This window comes from Empidonax traillii, unplaced genomic scaffold, assembly GCF_003031625.1.
Source record: "Empidonax traillii isolate 1590-97213 ecotype Southwest subspecies unplaced genomic scaffold, ASM303162v1 scaffold368:size764316, whole genome shotgun sequence".
Taxonomy (NCBI): Eukaryota; Metazoa; Chordata; class Aves; order Passeriformes; family Tyrannidae; genus Empidonax; species Empidonax traillii.
The window spans coordinates 251,972-274,464 of NW_020955561.1; the positions used below are offsets into that span (position 1 = coordinate 251,972).

General features: G+C 39.0%; 1 protein-coding gene and 1 long non-coding RNA gene across 4 annotated transcripts in view; one reads left to right on the forward strand and one right to left on the reverse strand.

Moving 5' to 3' along the window:
- Nucleotides 1-11,200: 11,200 nt before the first annotated feature.
- On the reverse strand, nucleotides 11,201-21,988 carry LOC114061885. Its single transcript, XR_003572243.1, has 3 exons — nucleotides 21,878-21,988; nucleotides 12,106-12,152; nucleotides 11,201-11,425 (listed from the first exon to the last, which is right to left on the reverse strand). It is a non-coding gene; the product is annotated as an uncharacterized LOC114061885 (long non-coding RNA).
- Nucleotides 21,521-22,493, forward strand: part of GABRA2 (gamma-aminobutyric acid type A receptor alpha2 subunit) — a 63,254-nt gene continuing 62,281 nt past the window's right edge. Inside the window, exons 1-2 of one of the 3 annotated variants that reach the window (XM_027892787.1) lie at nucleotides 21,521-21,556; nucleotides 22,158-22,246. In XM_027892787.1, coding sequence (XP_027748588.1) covers nucleotides 22,176-22,246 — 71 coding nt within the window. In that variant the 5' untranslated portion in view covers nucleotides 21,521-21,556; nucleotides 22,158-22,175. Of the gene's footprint in view, nucleotides 21,557-21,593; nucleotides 22,247-22,493 lie in introns of those variants that run through there. The other 2 variants (XM_027892788.1, XR_003572242.1) reach the window with 2 other exon arrangements.

Below are 22,493 nucleotides of genomic sequence, written 5' to 3' on the forward strand. Positions count from 1 at the left end.
TGATGAGAAGGTAACTTGCTGTAATTTAATAAAACTGAAAGGAACAAACGTTTTCTAAGTGTTGTTATTTGTCTTGGGATATTGAGCATAAAATATGCAAGAAGACCCTCAGTACTTGCCGGATTCAAAGACCCAAGATGCCTTTTATGTGTGGCTTCTTTTTTTTTCCCCCATAGCACATCTGAAAAACTTGTCTTTCTCTTGTTTTCAACAGGGACTTAACACTTTCAGGCCTTAAGTCTTATACACTGGGAGCACTCATACCGCTTTATTTGTTTTATCCCCTTAGATTCCCATAATTTTCTCCCTTTCCCCAGAAAAAAATGCAGCTGCTAATGTCACCTCTCTCCTCTGTGTCTGTGAATCTATTGCTACTGCTCTTTCTTGGAACCCCCATATCCACGGCTCTCAATATCAACATCCAGAGCAATTTTTTAATGGAGTAAGTAGCAAGAAGAAAAATCATTATGGTTCCTAATTTCCTAAGATATTTGTAATGTTAACTCAAATTCTTTGTGCAAGCATTTTATTATATGTGATGTAAGGCTATGATTAATGAAGAAATTGTTGAGTCAAAAGAATCCTCAGAGCAGAAACTGTATATCCTCTGGTGACACAAAACTTACTGTGTTTTATGAGTGAGCACTGCACAATATCACTAGGGTTGCAGTATCATTGCAAAATGATTCTGTATATTGTTCAGTTATAGAGAAGAAATATAATTATGGTATCTAGAGAGAAGTAGCTGAAGAACATACTCAATTTATTCTTGATCTTAGAGAAAGGTACAGTGAAATATGTTTTCCACTGTCTTTGCCTTTTGAAAGGGATTTGGTGCTGAGGTTTTATTTTTACTTTGCAAACTTCCTTCTTAGAATAAATTTCATTGTTATACAGCCACGCTGATAGAGGACAGCCCTCGTGCTGGCAGCTTTCCTAAATCAGAATGGCTGAATGTGCCTCTTATGTCTTGGCAGTGAGGATACCTTGCACTACTAACAGAGATGTTGTGAATGCCCCATGCCTGAAAGTGTTCAAGATCAGGTTGGATGGAGCTCTGAGCAACCTGGTGTAGTGGAAAGTGTTCCTGCCCATGTTAGGGGATTTGGAACTAGATGATCTTTATGGTTCCTTCCAACCCAACACATCTTTGGGTTCTATGCTTCTATGATATGCTAGTGCTCAGTGTAAAATTATCAGCAGTAGCAGCTGATAATGGAAGGATGCAGAAGTGGGAAGCATGAGATGAAGTTAAAAATATTTTTTAGGGAAAGATCCAAACAAAGCGAGGGGAGGTGGGGGTAGGACAATAAAATTCCCAGCGTGACGGTGGCAAGGATTAGCATTGCCTAGCAGCTATTCATTTTGGTATTATAGAGATACAGGAATTACAGCTGTGTTGCAAACCATGCACAGGGAGCAATTAGTGCTAAAGGATAAAAATAATATAAATCAAAAAAAGGTGGTTGGAATCCAATCTAACTTCAGAAACTGTTCTTCCTCTAACTAGCTAAATTGAATCAGCTATTAATACTGCAGTGACCTTCTGAGAGATTCAGCCCATAGAACTGGTTTACTCACAATGTGCCCAGAAAACACCATTCTAAAAGGATAAACAAAAATTTCAGACTACAGTGTTTTTTTGCTGCTGATGTAATTATGGCTCCTTCACTGGATAGGAAGCAGCAGGTATATGCTAGAATCTTACTTTGACAGGAGATTCAAGGTAAGACTGCATAGACAGCAGATCCTGAGAAGTAGAAAGTACTCCAGTTTCAAATTAAACCATGTATCTGAGTCTATTTATCAATCATATTTTCAGGTCTTGAGGAATAAATTATTCTCCACATATCAGGGTAAAAAACCCAAACCAAGCAGAATCAAACAACAAAACAATGAAATAAAAATGAGCATAATAAAAACCCAAACCAAAACACCCACAAACAAACAAAAAACCCCAAACCAACAAACAACACCCCTCAAAAAAACCCAACCAACCAACCAAAACTCAAAAAAACCTGTTTCCGCTTGTGTCACATTGTATGTAACTAGTAGATATTACTAGGTCCAACATATCTTTGTTGAATAAAAATCTTCTTGAATTAGGAGTATGTTTGGAAGTACAGCTGAGCCTGTCAAATGGCTGCTGGTTGACACAAAGGTCAGCTCTGCTCCTCCTTCTGCCTCCCAGTTTTCCTCCTTCTACCTTCCTTTTTGGGTTCCAGCACATGCTCACCATAATAGGGTCCTACTCAGTGGTGAATTTGTTCAGAATTGACAGAAGTTAGAGTACAGCTGTGCTAGTTTGGTGTTTGGAACTGGTTCACTGCAAGTGAGACAAATGCTAAGCAAAGAGTATAAGGAGAGTGGTGGGAGCACTTGACTGCAGCTAGGGGTTAGTTATCTTTAGCTGCAGTACGAAACTGCCTCTTACTTGCATATAAAAACGTAAGCATGTACATAGATACAATATAACAGACTATAAAGAAATAGTAAAGAAACAGCTGTAAAAGTAGAACTGCACATGAAATGGACATGGCTTCCCTGCCTTTATGTTTACTGACATCTGTTTTCACCTCCCTTTTGCTGTTTTCTTCCTCCTCTCCCCTAGGATTGGCACATTTCCAATTCTTATGGCCTAAATATTAGATCAATGTCCTAAGATAACCCTTCTCTAAATAGTCTGTGGAAAGAGGGGGCCCCTTGCCTTTGACAGAGGAGGTGGCTGCTGCATAAAGGGAAGTGTTTGAAGACTGACAAAGAAGCTGTGTTCTTGGCTGAAGACCCAAGTCACAGCCAAGCCCAGTTTATGTATGCAGAGAATATTGCTCAGCAACTAGTTAATACTCCTGATCTTAGCATTCAAATTACATTTACTATCACATCTGTGAATCTGACCTAAGTTTGGGATCAGATCATGGAGTGTTTCCATGCTTATTTTTCTTCAGTCAAATCAGCTACTGAAAGAAAAGGAAATTTTATCTGAGTCATTGCAGAATAAATCCTCAGGCCATGAGTGGACATCCTTGCATTTTAGATATGTCTAATATCTAGGATCATCCAGCAATCCTACTGCAGTTAAGTTAATAATGGGGATGTGACCTCAGAAAAAAACAAACCAAACCAAACCAAACCAAACCAATCAAACAAACAAACAAACAAAAAACCCAACTGGACTATCATGATACTTGGAAGTGCAATTCCCTGAGATAAAGCCACCACTAAATAAAGGAAGTTCTAAAACCTGTGAAACATTATTAAAGTTAGTATATTGTCTCTTGTTCCACTTGTAACCCTCTTGGATAGGATTGTGTGAAGAAGCTGACTTGGTTTAATTGAGACACCGCAGAAGGCAGTGCTCTTCTGGTGTTATTTTAATTACAACAGAAGGAAAAATAGCAATAGCAGTAAGTACTTGAGTAGTAATTTCAGCAGATACATTGGCAATAATAAGAAATCTCATTCTTGCTTATCATTGTCAACAGGGGGGATATTGTTCCTTCAGCCCTTTCCAGTGAATCACCAGGTTATCACAAATCAGTCCCTAAGTGCTATTTCAATAGCACAAATTGGAGAGATGAGCAATTTTCTGATGTAGTCTCTATCTGTTCATTTTAAATTCTGTTCATTTAAAATGGCTTTTTCCAGTGGATAATATAAGAAATTAACTTCCTACGTCCTCCTGTTGCCTCTATAGACACATTATTTCTAGGGAGCAGATGTACACAGTGCAGCAATTTCCACCACTACATGTCACCATGAAGATTATAATGCTAGCCATAATGATTCCTGTGCAATAGTGAATGAGAAACAAGAAACTTGAGATGAATCTAGAGGTCAGAAATGTTTATTAATTGCCCACTTTAAAAGGATGTTAATTTGGAATGGGTAGTAATTTGAGTCGAGTGATAGACATAGGATAGGACAGGATTTCTTTAAAAGTCAATTGTTAATCCATTTTCTTTAAGATGCCCAAGCACTTACCACTGATGAGGGAGAGTTCAGACTAGGGCTGAATATTAAGCAATGAGGGCATGTTCCAGTTTGGTACATGTTTAAATAGCAACTAAGGCTCAAAACATTTTAGGTGTCTCTTGCATTCTTTTAGGAGCTGAAATGAAAATTTCAAAGGAATGAAGCAATTTTATTTTCAAACTCTAAAAAAAAAAGATATATTCTTGCATAAAGAAAGCAAAAACCTTGCTCCTTAAAAATATCCTTGCAAAACATATAGGGTAGAAGCTACTTCACCCATAGACTTACACCTCTGTATGGCAATCCCCTACGTCAAAGCTGTCACAAATATATTTGAAGAAACAGTGTTATCAGTTAAAAAGCCTTTTTTTTTTTCATAACTACAGTGTCTAGTAGGATGTCTAAGCACTTGGATCCACTACATTGAAATGTTTTATCAGAAGTTTCTTTCTCTCTTTTTGAGATAAAGCAGTTTCAAGGAAAAAAATAAAGCTAATGTCAATAATTCAACATTCTTACGTTCTCATCTCTTTTCTGATATTGAAGCTCAAACCATATTTTACAGTAAAGGTAGTGCCTCTTGAGTAGGACAAGGACAGTGAGCAAGCCATTGATGTATTTAATAGAACAGCCGATACTGATGAAAAAGACAATCAATTCAAATGAATTCCCTTTCTTCCCTCATCCTGGTGCCCAAACATTAAATTGACTCTGCTGTAGCTATTGTGAAGTGTCAATCTAAAACCTTAAAATGAGATTACTGGAAATGTTCTTTTAAATCTCTTTAATAACATTGGGCAAAAGTAATGCAGGCTACACTTCCATACCACAGTGTTAAAATTTGATTATGTATAACTCAGATTTCTTTAACTTGTATAACTAGTTTCATCTCTGCACAAAAAACAGTGATTTATTTGTTCAGCACTGCCTGTGGGATGGAAGCAAATATTGCATACCAGAGTTGAAATATGCAGTCTGTATCACAAGAGTTCATTGGCAGATACTCATGAGATGGAAGAGCAGTCATGTCTCTTGAAATTAAGGAGAGAAGAGATTCCTGTCAGTCATTATGACTGAATTTATTAAATGGCTTTTCAGTCTAAGTAAATTAATACTAAAAGGAACTTTATTAAGAAAGGTCCTAAATTAACACAATTTACTTAGGTAGGGGTTTCAAATATTTACATCCCTGCCTTCATGAAATTTAAGAGCTATTTGAACTCTAGTTGTCTGTTTAAACCTTTGTTTGGACTGCAATAATTATCAAAGATGCAAACGCACCATAAAAAACTTAGAAGTGAATAGCAGAACTATAGCTCTTAATTCAGAGTAAGAGAAACACAGTTATTGCTTAGTTTGTCTCTTCCCACACTAATTTTAGAGGCTGATTATCTAATGCACTAATTCAACATTATTTGGCATATGAAAACTTTACATTAAATCATATGCTCAGCATTTTAAAATACTGAAATAACAAAGGATAAAATCTCTTTGAAATGGCTGGGGAGACATTTTAAAACGAGTTTTATGAAGCTCCTACAAGTGAATGAGAAGTTGGGCTAACAGGTCTTTCAAGTACTCTAGTGAACTAGCTTTAAAAGTAGTGCTTGCTTTGCAACCACCTTTACATAGCACAGCTTGCATTTTCATGCATCACTTTCCTGTGTCATGTTGCATAAGCCACTGGATTTTAAACCTTTTCTCCAAAAAATATTTTGTGTGACTTGTGTATTAGACAATAACAATAGGAAGAGAATAGTATTTCTCTGCTGCACAAGAAAATCAAACACAAATGCCTTTATTTTACAGTGTACATAATTTGCATTAATTAATTAGTTAAAAGAATTTGCATCAATGGGGAATGTAGTCTGTCACCTATAGTCAGAAGCTTGGAGGTTAAATTCAAGTAAGAATACAGATTTTGTTGTTTCTACTTTGCTAGTTACTTAGATGGTTTCTGCTCTGCCAGAAATAGAAGGGATGCTGAGCTTTTCTGCACAATTGGAGCAACTGTCCTTGAAAATCCAAAAAACCCACCCACCACTGTGCCTCCAAATTAGACAATTGTGAAGCATATGGAGAAAAGAAAGAATACTTTAACTTTTTTCTCTCTTTTTAATTTTTTTTTTTAAAACAGTTTCTTCAGGAATGTCAGTGAGAATTACAGAGAATAAATATGGGGGTTTTGTGTGTGTAGGTTTTTTTTCTCTATTTGCTTGTTTTTTTGTTTTGGAGTTTTGTTTTTGGTTTGTCTCTGGAACACATCGCTTCTGGAAATAGCTTGTACAAAGTTTATGCAAGCTGACTTCTGAACCTGTCTTGATAGCAATACCCAGGAAACTTGCCATGATCTCCATCCTGTTTGGTCATCCCTTTTGTTTCTACATAACAGCATGTAGTTCCATAGCTGAGATGGAGTTTGTTCTGTTGCATGTTGATAGACAAGTTTTCACAGTATCACACAGAACTAGGACACTGACTGGGGTGCCATTATGAGAGAGGTGGGCCAGAATGCATTTGACAGATAAACATCTGCCTAGAGTGGAAGAACCAAATGCCTCAGTATTTTCTAAAAAGAGATATCAGGTTGATTTTTAAAGTGCTTGTAAGCTCAGGAAAATACCAGGCAGCCATTATGGACCTTGTTTGAGCTCTCTCTCTTTCTGCATTCCCTATGTATTGAAGTATCTAATGTAAGGTCTAGATTCTGCTTAAGTTCTAATTTGGATAGAGCCTCAACTGGTTGTCTTGGCACAGTGTGCCTGGGAGCTGGTTACTGTGCACGCATCAACAACTGGAATAATGAGGGACAGACACATAACAGGTGAGTGCCCTATCTGAGGTGACAACTGCACATGCAGATGGAAAATTTGCTCTCCAGAATACTACTCCTCTGGCTGTAAAGTACATGCATACACTTAAAATAATTTCTTGAGTTTATTGGTATGTTTGCACTTTTCTGATACAAATAAAGATACTCTAGCTGACTAAAGGAGGAAGTTCTAATAGTTATATCTCTTTAAAATGTATAATCATTGGTAAAATGAAACATACAATTCTGTTCAATATATATAAGACAATTCTCACCAATTTAGACTGTTTACATGGGAATTATATCCTTCTGCCTTCAGGCAGGCCTGTAAAATCAAATGGTACAGTTAAAGCTACAGGACACATTCACTGGTTGATTGCAATTAAGATAAGGCTTGGACATTATGGTGGGTTTCAATTTGTAAAGTGTATGGATTCCTTCCCTAAGGGTCTGAGAAATGGAACCATGAAAAGCATTTTGTTAGTAGGCTTAAATTCACTGTATATCTCCACTGAGAAGATTTTAGAGGTCTGTAAATAGAAAATGTTTGAAACTAAGCAGCATTAGGTCGTTATATAAAAGGAGGAACATAAGGATGATAACAATATGTATTTCCAAGCTTTGTTTGGAAGTCTGGGTCTTTTATTGGAAACATAAAAGTGTACAGGTTAGACTGATGAGCCCCTGGTGGTCTAGGGGTTAAGGTGCTGCACTGTCACTGCAGAGACCTGGGTTCGATTCCTGGTCGGGGCCCTTCCCCGGGCAGATGGAGCTCGTTATCCCTGTAAGGCAATCCATCTACGTCCTGAGGACCTCGCTGCCACCGTCCAAGCTCGCTTGGCCCCGGCAGATGAACCTCAGGATTAAAGGGTGGGCTCAGTTCCGCGCACACTGTGTCTCACCTAAAAAATCCAATGCACAGGCTGGAAGGTGTAAAGACCTTCCCCGGTTCTTCGTTCGCGAAGACTGGCCATTACTTACTATAGTATGAGGAGAACTAGTCGCCCAGTTTGTGCTTGTTAAATGAAAAATGTCCAGAGAGGGCCAAAGGCTTGCCTGGCAGGTAAGGGAGGTAGATGAATGGAGAGGATTGCTGGCCACTGGCTAACTGCTGGTGTCAGCCTGGACATTACTGAGATTTAGTTGTATTGTAGTTGCTGTATAATTAATTAATTAAAGCCTGAAGAATTGCTTCTGTCATTTTCAGTCTAAATAAACCCCTTCATCCATTAGGGGAAGATGCTGACTTTTGAGGTGTGGATTCATTTTTTGAAAGTTTGGGCACTTCACTGAATCTCAGGTCGACAGCCTTCATGTTGCAGATTAGTACCAAAACCAAAACTCTTTACCTGGGAGCTGCACTGCCCTGGAAATGCTTTTTCTGCATATCTAAGGCAGCTTCTTCTGGGCAGAGCATGACTCAGACTTCAGCAGTCCCTCTCCTGGCCAAGTGTGTGAACAACAATTCCTTGAGCTCCAGGAGACATTTATTTTTAACTGATACTTAATTGCTTTTTGCTGCAGAAAGACATAACTTCTAGTTATACTTTTAACTTCAAGTTTTATGAACGTGCTACAACATTTATCCCTGTATTTTCTTCTTTAAAAATGTGGTACTGTCTTTTATAAAATCAGAAAATGATGTTTTGCACAAGCTTTTCTGTATTTCTGGATAAGGACCTGGAAGTAAGTTGATAGTGGTTGTAAACTACTCTGTTAACTGTATCCCTCATTGATAGCAGCCCAAAGTATTTGAAAACTCTTTGTTCTCTGTGTTTAGTCTTACTCATTTACCTTTTTTAATTAATCAAGGTTAAAAACAAGGCTGTAGACTTCACTGGGGAATGCACTCCCATGTGAGACAAGAAGACAGGGGGTGTTCCTGACCACTGAGAATGATTTGACAGATGATCACAGTGTAGAAAATATCCAGATATGCAATCCAGCTTGCATATAACGAAACAACACTATCCAATCCAGCTATAAAAGAAGATTTTTCAATGGAGTGAATACATCTGTCCCTCTTCCACCTTTGTAAAACTGATTTCTCTCTACTAAAAAACAGTTTTGTTCCATATTTTCTTGTTTCAGTTACATACAATTCTGTGTCCAGGTATCTCTGAACCTCTGGTTTCTACTTTTAGCCTTAGATATCAAAGTTCCTAATTGAATTTTGTGAGATAATTTAATTTCCCTATTATGGTCTTCCATTAACCTTCCTCATTTCTCTGAGATTTATTATCTGTTCTTTGCTTACCAGTGGCTGGAATACATTTGCCATTTGTTCTTGAGAGTTCTAGGTACGGTAAGGGGGATATGGATTACAATCACATTCATTTTTAAATGACTTGCTAATATTTTTCATTCATTTTATACTTTCTTGATCCCTTTTGGGATGGAAATGAACAACACCTATCTACTTAATCAAAATCAGGCCTAATCAATCACAGTCTTTTAGTGTGTGTGTGTGTATACGTTTAAAAATATAAATCATGGATCATTCTCTCAGATCAAGAAAAAATAAACTTAAGGGAGTAGGATTTCAAAGAAATTGCGGTGATACTGTAGGGCCAGTAATTTTTGCTATACAGTAAAATGAAATAAGATGCTCTATTATTAAAAATACTATTTTAGAAGTGTTTTGGCAGTTTTGTAAAAATACTCTCCTGTTCAGCAGAAAATCTCCTCACTTGATCTTCACCCATGCATACATTTTCATGAAACTTGAGAAACTTCACTTATTTCTGACTTGTGAAAGCACTTATTTTACTCTTCTGAGGCATTTAGAATATATGTTTTTAGAAAATATACAACTGTGATGTCACTGCATCCACTCTGAGCCCTAAGGAGAATATCCTAAACTTATTAAACAAGGAAAAGAGCTGTAGTTTGTTCTTTATGCCTTTAGGAATAAGGTAGAGTTTGTTTCAGCCAGCTAAGAAATCTCAACAACAACAATAAAAAAAGGTAATTTTGTGATCTAGAGACATGGTAAACCTTTAGTGTAATAAAATTCCTTACCCAACATATTTTAATATTAGCTCTTTTCCTTAACCATAATGAGTTGACATAGTGAGGTTGCTTGGAAAAAAAGGCAGGTTGCCTGTGTATGTTTGAGATGGAATCAATATACATTATTCATTCTAATAAAATAAAATTTTCTGTGAAGACAGCTCTGTCCAAAAACCTGACAATGGTGGTATTTAAATATATATGCAATAGATGTTACCATTGTTGCCAGACTAACATTCATCAAAAGTGTAGCTTCTTATGTTAAGGTTTCTCAGTTTTGTACCATATTTATTATAGCATTATTGTTGTCATTAATTAGGTTTTATTTTTCTTCTAACACCAAGAAACAGTGCTGAAATTTTTGAGACGTATAGAAGTAAAACACCTCACTCTGCTCCTGCCTATAGCTTTCCCAGTCTCTTTTGGTAGACAATATAGTTTAAGATGATAAAAGAGGAGTTTAGGATATTTTCAAAGTTTAATCAAAGAAGGAGAAATATAGCCCAAAACAGCAAATACTGAGGAAAGGGATGTTCAAACTGCGGCTTTACTCCCTTCTTCTTACCAACTATTGTGTTTGTCCCTCTTAGTCTCCCACTGCAGCTGTTCCACTTTGCTAGAAGACCTCTACTTTCATGGGTACATCTACTAAAAGCCTGTGGATACTCACCCCTTTTGTCCTTCAGCAGCAACATCTTTTTTTTTTTTTTTTTGCTTTGGTGTTTTCTAGTGACACCTTATCAGAGTTTCCTGTCTCTCTTTGAAAACTCTTACTTTCTTCCGCAATACAAGTAGCCCTGTCATTTCAATGGCCCTTTTGGACAGATGTTCCAAGTTTCAATTCCTACTTCTGAAACACCCATTTAAAAGCTGATCATTATTATTCCTGACAGGGTCACATGAGCATCTTATACTGAAGCACTAAAGCTTTATTTATCCTGCACAAATCTTCCTGGTGTGTCCTAGGATCACATTTCCTTTACAGTGCCACTTTGCATCAGTGATTCAGAACCTTCTCTTTTTCTGAGTAACAAACACTGAATTTAGCAACACTATAAAGAAGCTACTTACAAACATGGGACATGCTGGGTGCTGATGACCCTGCCACAGGTGCCGCATCCACCAGACATACCACCTGACAGGGAATTCAGAATTTCTGGAACATCTGCACGTGTTTCTTTGACAACCTCCCTGCATCCATGCCCCTGTTCATAGTGCAGTAGTAGTGGTCACTATATCCTGAGCAGACTTTGAGGATCTTCAGGAATCTTGCCCTTCTATGAATACAGTGAGAGCTCTTCCTTTCTCTTTCCCATCACTTTGTACACACAGACTTATTTCTATTCCTCTCACCTGTGATGTTTCATGCCTTCTGAATAGAATACAGTAATTCACAAGGTCTTAACTATTCAAGGCTATAACTGCTTCATTTTAAACTATTACCCTTGAAGTCTTTGAACTACCCCCAGTTCAGCATTAATTTTTCTCGGTTACTTGCCTTAAGTTAATTAGTTTTCTGTGCTCAGTGCTCACATCTTTGATTTGTTTTAGAGACTTCTTTACTTGCTCAGAAAAAGATTTCTTCAGTCTGCATGTGAGTGAAGTGTAAAAATGGTCTTCAGTATTCTGCAAGATTATTAATTCAGAAAGATGAAAATCATATTGTCATTCTCTATGAGAAACCTATTATTATATCACCATTAAGTACTGATTAAATATACATTGTCCTTGTATAAATATATTATGCTAATAGTCCTTCCATGGTCTGATAATACTTCAGGATTATTCCAAACCCAATACATGTAGAAAATTCCCATTTTTTAGTTGATAATGTATTAATTTTCCTCTATATAGTCCATCAGATAGCAGGTACAGGAAGGAGGTTGTGGAGCACAGGCAAAACTTTTTTAAAATTTTAAATATTTTAAAATATGGATTTTAAATATGTTTCCTAAAAACTGTATGAAAATCATGAAGGTTTTAGGGGGACTCATCCTGATACATCTAGTATAGAGCAACCTGCAGATAAACCTGAATTAAAAGCACTAGAACCATGGAGTTATGAACCATGAAGTGTTCACCCTGCCATCTCAAAAGTGCCGATGTTATCAGAAGTGTCAATGTTATTTTTGTCACTCATCTTGCCAAATTCTACACTGTTAACAGAATTCGAACTACGTCAAAGCTTCACATTTCTCTGCCAAATAACTGCAGAATAGGGATGCTCTCACTCAAGCACAAGTATTTGGGTGGAATAATGTGCTAGTCCCTGCCATTCTTCTGTGAAATATATCCAAAGGACTCACCTTCAAATGAGTCTCTGAAGTGAAAAAATTGGAAAGAATTATGGGCCCTGTGGAAGTCAAGTGCATTGTTTGGGGGTTTTAACATTACAGCTTGGGTTGCCAGATGACTGGAATGAAGAGATACATAAAAACTTGAAGAAAGGTACAACAATGTTCAGCTGGTTGCATACAATTATTGTTTTACAAAGCGCATTTATGATAGAACTGAACTAAAAAATATATAAATAATTGAAATTGCAAACAAGCAGAGTTTGTTTAAATAAGGTGTTGAAATAGTATTCAGGATCAACCCTACATATAATCTTTCATTTTCAACCAAATAAAACCCTGTTGAGTCATTTGAGGAGAGTTATTTGACTTTACAAGTACTGTTCACACTTTTTGAGACGTTCTCAAAACTGCTGGGGTATTAGTGAAGTACAAAATTCTTCATTGCAAAAATATTTTTCAGTTTAAGTGATGAAACACCAAAGAATCATTTTACATTTAAAATAATGTACACAAAATAAAAGAAATAACTTTGAAATAGTAATTTTTCCACAGTTTTTGTGGTGTAACAGAGGAGAAATTTAAAGCCTGTAATCTCTTTTTTAAAATAGAACAGGACGGTAGAAAATGCAGGAAACTGAGAAGAAAATCTCTCTGAAGAGGTAAGACACTAAGGTAAGAGAGCTGTAGTTAAATAAATTTTTTTTATGGTCTCTTTGTATAGCTTGATCCATTTGATTCCCCCCCCCCTTTTTTTTTTTTTTTTAATGCAGGATAAGAATGATTTTGAGGAAATACTGTGTTTATACCTGAATTAAAGATAGACTTGCTGCTGTGCAGAAAGAAATTATTTAATATCCGTTGTTTCCTAAATGTACTTATGAAGGACTAGATTGGGTGACATAAAACCAGGGAAGGAAGATGTTTACTGCAATCCAGACTACTCCAGTGAAAATATGTAAAAGCTGCAAGTCTGCCAAAAGCTACTTTGCCTGTTTTCTATAGTTTCTTGAACTAGTAACCTGTTTGGAAGGTTTTGGTAGACTAATGTCCTAGCCAGGTACTTATTTTAATGTAGGCTTTAGGTTCAGAGCAATAGAAAGGTCATTATGCAAACAGAGGCCCCTGTAGTCCTTTAAAATATCAAAAATTAAATAGGACTCCATTCAGCTACAATTTTTTTTCTTGAAGACAAACTGTGGTAGGGAATCATAACAGCCATCTACAATTCTTTGTGGAAGTAATACTGCTTGTTAAATACATAATTCAAAAAACCACACAGTCAAAAATATGATGATATGAGGTTCCTGGTGAACTGTTGCCTGTGGTAAATGGGAAACAAAAGAGAGAAGTAGGAATTCTGTGAGAAGTGTGGAGTTGGAAGTTGGAGATATGTGGCTTGGCAAATTAGATTAAAAATAGACTTTCTTCCTTCATGTGTCTCCAGTGTCTTGCATCCCAGATCACTGTCCCCCTGCCTCTGATGTTTATTTATCCTGCAAAATAGCCAGCACTGGGGAGGATCTTGCCCCAGCTCCCAAGCATGCTTGTGACTTCTGGCCATGCTCATGCCTGCTTTTTGATACACTGATAATTTCAGGTTAGCTAAAAGCTTCCTTCATCAGATGCACTCGCCAGGGAAGAATCTGTCCTTGTGCACCCACAGCATTCCTCAGGGCTTCCAGAAAAAAGGCACTTGCAGTACACCAGATCAGGCGTCTGAAGTCAGATGGCACAGTGAGAAAATTGTGTGGAGGGAAGAGGGAAATCCAATCAGGGAAGAGGGACCTGTCGCTGTGTTCCCAAAACTTTGAATGCAACTTTGTCCACCCATGCCAGGGACAGGCCAGGCCAAGGTGAGAACCTGTCCACGTTCTTAGACAGACAATAGAGACCATCAGAAAGAGTTCAGAGCATAAAGCCAGTTACCACAATTAGAACACAGCAAGTTGTCTCTTCTCAAATAATCTTGGTGGTGTTTAATAAACTCTTACCTGGGGCACCTCTTTCTGTGTGGCAGACTTGAACAGCACCTCGCAGAGGTTTTGGGTAACACAGCACTTACTTTGCAGACAACAGCATAATATTTTGCTAGCAAATGCGCTCTTGTGTCCAGCAGTTGCTACCCAGATGCTCACAAATGTAATATTGTGTTGACACAAACTATCTGCCATGTGCTGCTATTTATACATTCTCACTACACTAGTGAGATATGAGGGCAGTTCTGTTTTTCCTTAAAAGTCCCTTTGTGCTTACAGGCAGTTTTGACTCAGCTTTATGAAAATGAATATTAAAATGCAGCCCAGTTTTCTCCCCCTTTGGAGCATGGATGGCTACTGCAGACTCACATATGAAAGAGAAAGCATGTTTTGGATTCCCTTAGTGAGTCATCACTCTTTCACTGGTGATTCATTACTTGAAATGAGTGGAAAGCAAATCAGGACTGTTATTACCAACTGTCATCCATTTATCTGGTTATTTATTTATTTTAGCCTGGGGTATTCTCAAAGCAATGAAATGCGGTTGGACTGACAGCAACCAAAGTCTGAAACTTTTTCTCAGGCCGAGGGCTGTATTTGGCATTTGCACATATGGAAGTGAGTAGAGATGAGATGGAGGATCTTCATTCACATAAAGGTCTCTTCCCCAAAAGCATGGAAGAATGAAGGATTCATACTGCCAGCTTAGGTGTGTGCCAGGAGCACTCACTGGGTACTTCAACCTCCTCCAGCAAAGCTGGTTGAGAACACATCTAACCAGCTGCTCAGGAGCTGGGGTGGTTCGCATCTGCCCACCCTGGGAGTTCCCTGATCTCTCTATCTCATGGTGCAGCAAGGGGCAATTTAAGAAACAGTAATACATGGAGCAGGCACTAAAATCCAGCAGTTTATGCCATTGTTGATGCCACTGACTTTACTATGATTTGTCATCCTGAATAATATGTCATCTGCAGTGTGCCAAAAATATACTTCTTCCTTTAAATGCATAAAAACACTATAATGGCAGTTAATTAGCCCAGATATATTTATAAATAGCTCTCTGCTTTTGCAAAATGTATGTGAACTGCTACAGACTGCAGCTACACTCCTAAGCAATTAAGTGGTTTATGTGTTTTTCTAAAAACCATGGGACATAGACCAATACTCTTCCTTCTAAATTTTCCTACCTAGACTTAATAGGAGTAGCTACATTTGTAGCTATAGTTGACTCAAGTATGGAGTAATGTGATTTTTTTTCTTGTTCTTGTTGAAGCTAGGCAAGACATTTCATGTTAGAACTGTCTTCTGATTATTTGTTGTTAGTGATAGAAGAACACCTTTGTGTGTGTTTTAGCTAACACTAGTCACAGACAGGAGGAAACTCTTTGAAGTCCTGGGAGGCAGAATCATTTTTAAAATACAGACTTTTTGCCACCCGAGATAAGGTAATCTTGGATCAGCAACAAAACCTTTCCTGACTAGAAGCAGTTATTGAACAGACTGCTAACTGAATTCTGGTCATTCTTTTAAGCAGCACTGATATCAGGCCAAAGGCTGGATTTTTTTTTGATCAGGAATTTAGAAAAGCATCAATTTTTTTTAAGTAAAAATTTAAATGCACTCCTAGTAGGAATAAAAACCCCATGATTTTTTTCTACTCAAAACCTGTCACTGCCAGACCTGCACATTTCAGCACTTTTCAGGCAGTCTGAAGGTCTGTATTGTGCTTTTTGTTCTAAAGTGACTTGTGCTTGTTCACAAAAGATAGTACATTTTGAACCAGTTTTTCTGAAAAATTCATCCCTCATTACTTCTTTTGTTTGTCATACTATACTCCATTTAACTTTCTGCTTGTTTTTACTGATCTTTCATGTTGCTGAATCCTCCAAAGGAAAATTAAACTAATTAATTAAATATTTTATTATAGAAATATCACTGTTCAATTGCATCATCTGCCTATAGACTGCATTATGGTGGGGGAAAAAGATATGCAGAAGCACATCCTCTCAGAATTCGATTGGGACCCTGAGGTTTAGGCAAATCCATTAGTCATTGATAAACTTGTGCACATCAAACATTATTTAGGATGGTCTGTATTAGCTAGTGACAAGGGGAGATGAGGCTTTTGCAGAAAGAAAGACAATCATTGACAAATGATTCCTCATATTTCCAGACTGCAAGTGGCACATGGCAATTTTGTGGGCAACACAAAATGACAGAAGTCTAGTATCTCTCTTTTCTTTGTATTCCTGGAAAAAGGGGTGACCATAAATGTCCCATGTCTGTAAAATTTTCTTTGAATATCAATCGCACTGTAGTAATAGAAGGGGACTTGGTTTTGAACTTCAAAATATATTCAAACAAAATAAATCTCAATGTAGTTCCATGTTGTAATGCTGATTTTCAGAAATTAAGTATATTTCTATCCCTGTAAGCAACAAGCTCTACTTGCCCCAAACTGGACACCTGATACATGAAATATCATGGATCTGTGTTGTTATATATAAAAAACATCTTCAGAGTCCAAAGAATATTTAAGTGAACAGCTGAAAGATAAAATATGTTGTATTTGTACAAGTAACACAAATGTGACTGTATTTATGAAACAATTTAACATATATTTGCATTTTCTGCATTCTGTCTTATCTACTCAAGCAAAGTTTTCATTCTGCTGTAAATCCACTTTTAGCCTGTTGTGATATGTGGTCTCCTCAGAGATAGAAAACAGAAAACATGAATTTGCAGTTGAAGGAAACTATTGCTTTTACAAAAGCAGATCTCCCCTTCCTCTCACTCAGAACAAGAACTATTAGCCAGTTCTATTCATCTGACCTTACCCATCCCAGCCAGTGCATGTGTTGTATTGCCCTCTGCTGCTTGCCTTACATTTGTCCCATCAAGGAAGATCTCCTCTAAAAGGATGAAGTAATTCTCACTGCTGCTAATAAACAGTAAAGAGTCTCTTCTCACTTTTTCTTTAGATCTCAGTGTATTTGGAGAAAACTAAAAATCCTCATGTGATATTTAAGGTTCAAATTTGGCAGAAATATAATCCTGGGAAAGTAAAAACATTCATCAATATTTAAGGTGGGAAAGCTCATTTCAATGTCCTGTTCTGCTGTGTTCTTCCCAGTGCACATCAGAAAGTAACTTCAAGCTGATTGCACACAGTTGAAATAAAGTTGGCACTGGCCCTTTGCTTTTGTTCTTCAATCAGAGGGTACGTATGATAGCTGGAGCTTTTGGACAGACACAGCAGCTCTTCCCAATCCATAAGTGTCACAGTCAGATGGAAAACTCTAAAGACTGAAAGTTGCTCAGGCACTTACAACAGGGAGAACTGCATAAAGCTGTAAGATTTTTCTTGCATTCTTGTTTATTATACTAGCATCTGCTGTCAGATGACACATTTCAAAATAATTTCACCTCTCTGAGGAATTTGGGGTGCAATCTTGCATAAAGTCAGTGACTGGAAGAGTTTTGGAGACCTGAGTCTTCTTTTCTTACAAAAATCTGATTTCCATCATCATTCTTTGGGACATACGGTGTAGTTGCTCCTGAAAAGAGACAGCTTTTCTCTTCTTTTTGCTCAGATTAGCATTCATGTACCTGCATGATGAATCAGTCTAGAGACTGACTTGGTCAAAATCTAATTTCCCCTTCAATGTTTTATTTTGTTGCTATTTAAATAAATAAAATTAAACAATATACACAGAAATTATATCTTGGATACATATCTCAAACACTTGCATTTATGCATGAATGTTTAACAAATTAATATAATTAAAATTTTAAAAGGATAAATAAAACAGTCTATCAAAAATAATATAATATTGAGGTATTTTCATGCTTTTTAGAGGTAAAAAATATAAAAATAATAATTTTTACTAAAAAATCCACTGCTATATCACATACAATGTGATCCTTGTGGGTCCATTCCAACTCAGAGTGTCCTGTGATTCTGTAACTTTCACACATACGCATCACTTCATTGAACTCCAGTGACTCTTGTTTATATCCTTACAGCTCAGAGTGCTGCTGGCCTAGATATAAGGGTGGGGATTATTCTCAAGCAGTACAAAGTAAATGATGATTACCTCAATCTGCCAAAATTTTTGTCTGTAACTGTTATACTGCAGAATGTACCCCAGATCAGCATTGTGTGTTAAGTTCTGTTTTGCATTACTTGATTATGTCCATGACAGAAAATGATTATTGTCACCTCCCTAGTGGTTACAAATTGAAGGTATTGTTTTTGAGTAATTTATTTCGCCTGAAGGATGGTATAACTTTGTCACATAAAGGATTCCTTTAAGCACAATTTCAAAGGAAGCATTCAATCTAGTGTTCTGCAGTCTGGATAATGACTAGCCTGGGCTTAACCTCTCTTGTGTTTCTATTACCTCTAAACTGTAAGAAGTGCTTATGAAATGTCACATACCTACCCCGCTATTCAATTTGTGCTCACAGAGGAAGTCTTTCCAATCTCACAATAGAATTGTGAGACATCATTTATCAGCCTGTGCAGAGTTTTGAGATCCTTAGCAAGGAGGAATAATAGGATTGTAAAATCCTTTGTTTGTTTTTAAGACTTTTTTTTTTTAAATATCAAAATAGGAATTGAATTCTATTTCTATATTTCAGCAAATATACTGCCTTCCAGTGGACTATTTCAAAACAAGGGCATGATTCCCCACCTTCCAGGGCACTTGCATCAGGACTGAGGTGTGTCTCACAAACCAAAGTGAAGTGTTGTATGCTACATATCACTTAGAGCTAATTGAAATTCAATAGTGAATGACAGCATTCAATACCACATCACAAATATTAATGCAGAAAGGAAGAGAAGGTTCCCTGCTGACTGTGTACCTGAGGGGACCCAAGCACACTGTTTCTAACTGACGAGAGCTAACACATTTAGTATGTGTGAGCCATGCTTGCATGAAACCCAAAAAACCAATAAAACCCCACCGATACCACACTTTTCTTCCCAAACACTTTCTAGTTCTTCAGCAGCACAGGTTATAAGCACATAGGACTAGCATAAAAAACCTTCTCTTTGTTAGTAATTACATTGCCTCTTATTTCTCACACTGCCACAGTAGTCTGTCGCTGTACTCAGCTTCCCTGTGATTTGGGATGCCCCATAGGGCTGTCCAACTTGTCTAAAATGGGAATGAGAAGTTATTTTCAAGTTTCAAATCTGAAGCATGACTTCAGTGCATGAACCTATGGCAAATCTCAAAGAATATCACAGGTAATAATTGTGATTAGAGCCTAAAACCCAGGATGTTTTTCTTGGGGAAGGCTGTGAACACAAGCTCATTATAAATACATACCTACCCCATGTGGCCTTTGAAGAATGACAATATGCTATCACAGCAACATGGAGCCACTGTAACTGTTTTCCTTAATGAAAGTGTTTTTCTGTTTTCTGATGCAACTCACACATGAAAATTAGATTACAGCTTCAGTATTATAGTTACTGGGAGTGTGTTTTTGGAAAGGAATGCAATAAATACCCATGGAAAAAAATATTCTGCTTTGATTAAATAGTATATTTCACATAAAAGTAAATCATGAAGATTCTTCATTTTTAGTGGACTTTTCTGGTTTTTTCCCCTGCATTTTGATATTTCTGAAGCCACCCTTGCTTAGGACAAGTCAGTAAAACTGTTTACTGTAAGGGTTGATTCTGCATTAAGTATCAGTTGTTAATTCCTAATACATGGAACTTACAGGAAGATCCAAAGAAGACTTTAGATTGACCATAGATGCTTAACTGACAATGAACAGAGCACATTTTCACATCTGGACTGGTAAAGAGAAGGTCCTTGTACCTTAAACACATCCAGGGTTAGTTAGCTGCTGAATGAGTGTTGTTCAGATTTCAGTTTCTGCACTTGTGTCTTCATCTTTGTCATGTCCCACAGTTTGGGCTGTCATTTTACTGGTTATTTTAAAACAAAGCCATTCAGCTCATTCTCTCTCTTTTCCCAGTCTTACTGCAAGTTATGAAATACCTCAAAGTTGGAAGTAACAAATTGTCTTGACAGCCCAAGAGCTTTTCTTCCTTCTTTTGTTTCTCGTGCTCTGTTGTAGAGTCATTAAGCCACTAAAGGAGAAGGAAAACAAGGACACCTCCAGTTGCAAGCTACAGTAATTGGGAAGCAGAAAACAAATATAAAACAGCAGAAAGAGGAGTAGGAAAAATAATCCTCCAATTTTTGGTAGTTTATTCTAAAGGTAACTGAAGAAATTTTTATTGCTTGTTTTCCTATCTCCCCCTCAATGTCTGTGCATCCAATTTCAAATGTTCATTTTGGAACTGGTATTGATTCAGAAGCAAACATCATCAAAACAACTTCAGTCAAAATGCAAGAAGTAGGTAGGCCAGTGACATAAAGAGAGGATAACTGAGATTGGTGCTTTAGGCATTTAAGAGAATGAAAGAACAGGAGATAGGCAGGGAATGGTTTAAAAAGAAAAAAAAAAAGCTGCAACATTACTGCCAGCATTATTTAATTATTTCTGAGTTAACAATGCAAAATGAGGATACACTAAATATAAGCCCTTATCTTTAATTATCAAGCCTGTCCTGTTCCACTTGCTCTGGAAAACCTGAAATCAATGGGAATGAATCCTAGCAGTGGTCCAGTTACTACCAGAGGAGGACTGCATATACGAAAGGAGGGCAACGTACTTTAAAAGAGAACACAACAGAAAGTAATGCAATCTGATGGGGGAAAAAAAAAGGGAGGTTTGTTTCCTTGTCTGCCTGCATCCTGAGCTCACTTTAAATGACAGACTTTTCTTCTCTCTGCATTTCAATTAGACTGTGCCAATGGGCAAGTGGGGAAGGGAATGTTAATGAGGCAGCCGGGGAGCGGGGTGGGAGCCGGGGCTGGCGGCTCCCCGCTCCCGCCGCACACCGGGGAGCGCCGGGCGGCTGCCGGGGTTGTGCCCTGTCACACTCGTACTTGACAAGGGGCTATTAAAAGGCTGAGGAGGGAAGGCCACGGAAGATGTCTTGTACCGTTCTGGGGAGCGCTTTCCGCCCCGTTCCCCGTTCGCGCACCGGCGACGCTGCCGCGCCCGCCCGCTCCGCGAGGGCTGCGAGGCCGCGGGAGCCCCCGGGGCCGGAGCCGCGGCTCGCCAGGGTGACTTGCATCTTCTCTGCCCCCCCCCCCCCCCCCGCACCGGCCGCGGGGGCTCGGTGGGCTGTGCCGTGGGCTGGGTGTGCTGTGCCGCGGGCCGGGTGTGCTGTGCCGTGGGCGCGGCCCGCACCGTCCCCGCCGCGCCCCGTGGGGCAGCCCCGCGCCCCCCGCCCCGCCCGCCTCCGCGCACCGCCGCGCACAGGCACGCGCGCGCGCGCCCGCCGCTCGGTCGGCGCTCGGTCCCGGCCGCGCCCGGTCCCGGCCGCGCCGCCTGCCCTCCTTCCCTCTCCCCCCTCCCTCCCCGTCCCGGCCGCCCGCAGCTCCCAGGTAGGGTCCCCGGGGGGTCCCCCCCGGCCGCCGGCAGCGCCTGCCCGCGGCAGGGCTCCGCTGCTGTCCGCAACTTGTCGGCCTGCGGGGGCTGCCCCCCGCCGCCGCCCCGCGCCCCCCTCCACTGCCGCCCGCGGCGGCGGCGGCCGCCGGTGCTTCGCCGAGCAGCTGTCAAACGTTCTGGGCGCTCGGCGGCGGCGGGGGCGACTCGCCCGCGGTCCCCGCACCGAATGGCATGACTCTGCCTCCCGCCCGCCCCCCCGGCTGCGGTGTGCCGTAGTGAGGCGAGGGGTGGTTAAACCCCCATCCTCCCATACATACGGTTTTTATTTTTTGTTCATCTTGGGGCTTTCACATCACGGAACAGGAAAGCATCTGATGCGCCGGCTCACATGCCGCTTCTGATCATACGTTGCCTCTTTGCACAGAGCAGGATCGTTGGGAAAGATGGAGATACAATAAGTTACTAGTAGTGAAAAGTGCTGCGGAATTTCAGTGGTTTCTCCAGTGAAGTGACATATTCTTCCTCGAGTTAAGTTGAAAGCACTGCTTGGCGGAGACTGTCGTTGAGAGTGGGTTTGTGTTTTTCTTGCACCGTTAGGTTTTGCTAAGAGCGGCGATGAAGAGGAAGCTGACACTCTCCGAGATGCAGTTGGTTCTTCTCGTTTTATTGGTGTGGCTACCAACAAGGTGAGAGGATATTTTGTTTTGTTGTTCAGTGCAAACATGTATGTTCTGATCTGTTAAGAATAAGCTCGTGTGAGAGCTTATAAAAGTGTAGTATGTAGTAATGTAATGAAAAAAATCTTTCTTAGCTGTTTGAATGCAGTATTACATAGTTTCCTGAGCAAATGCAGTAGAATGTAGTTTAGGGACCATAAAACCCTAGTCTCTTGTCTTTAAACAGTTAGTGAATTCATGCTTTATTTCACCATTA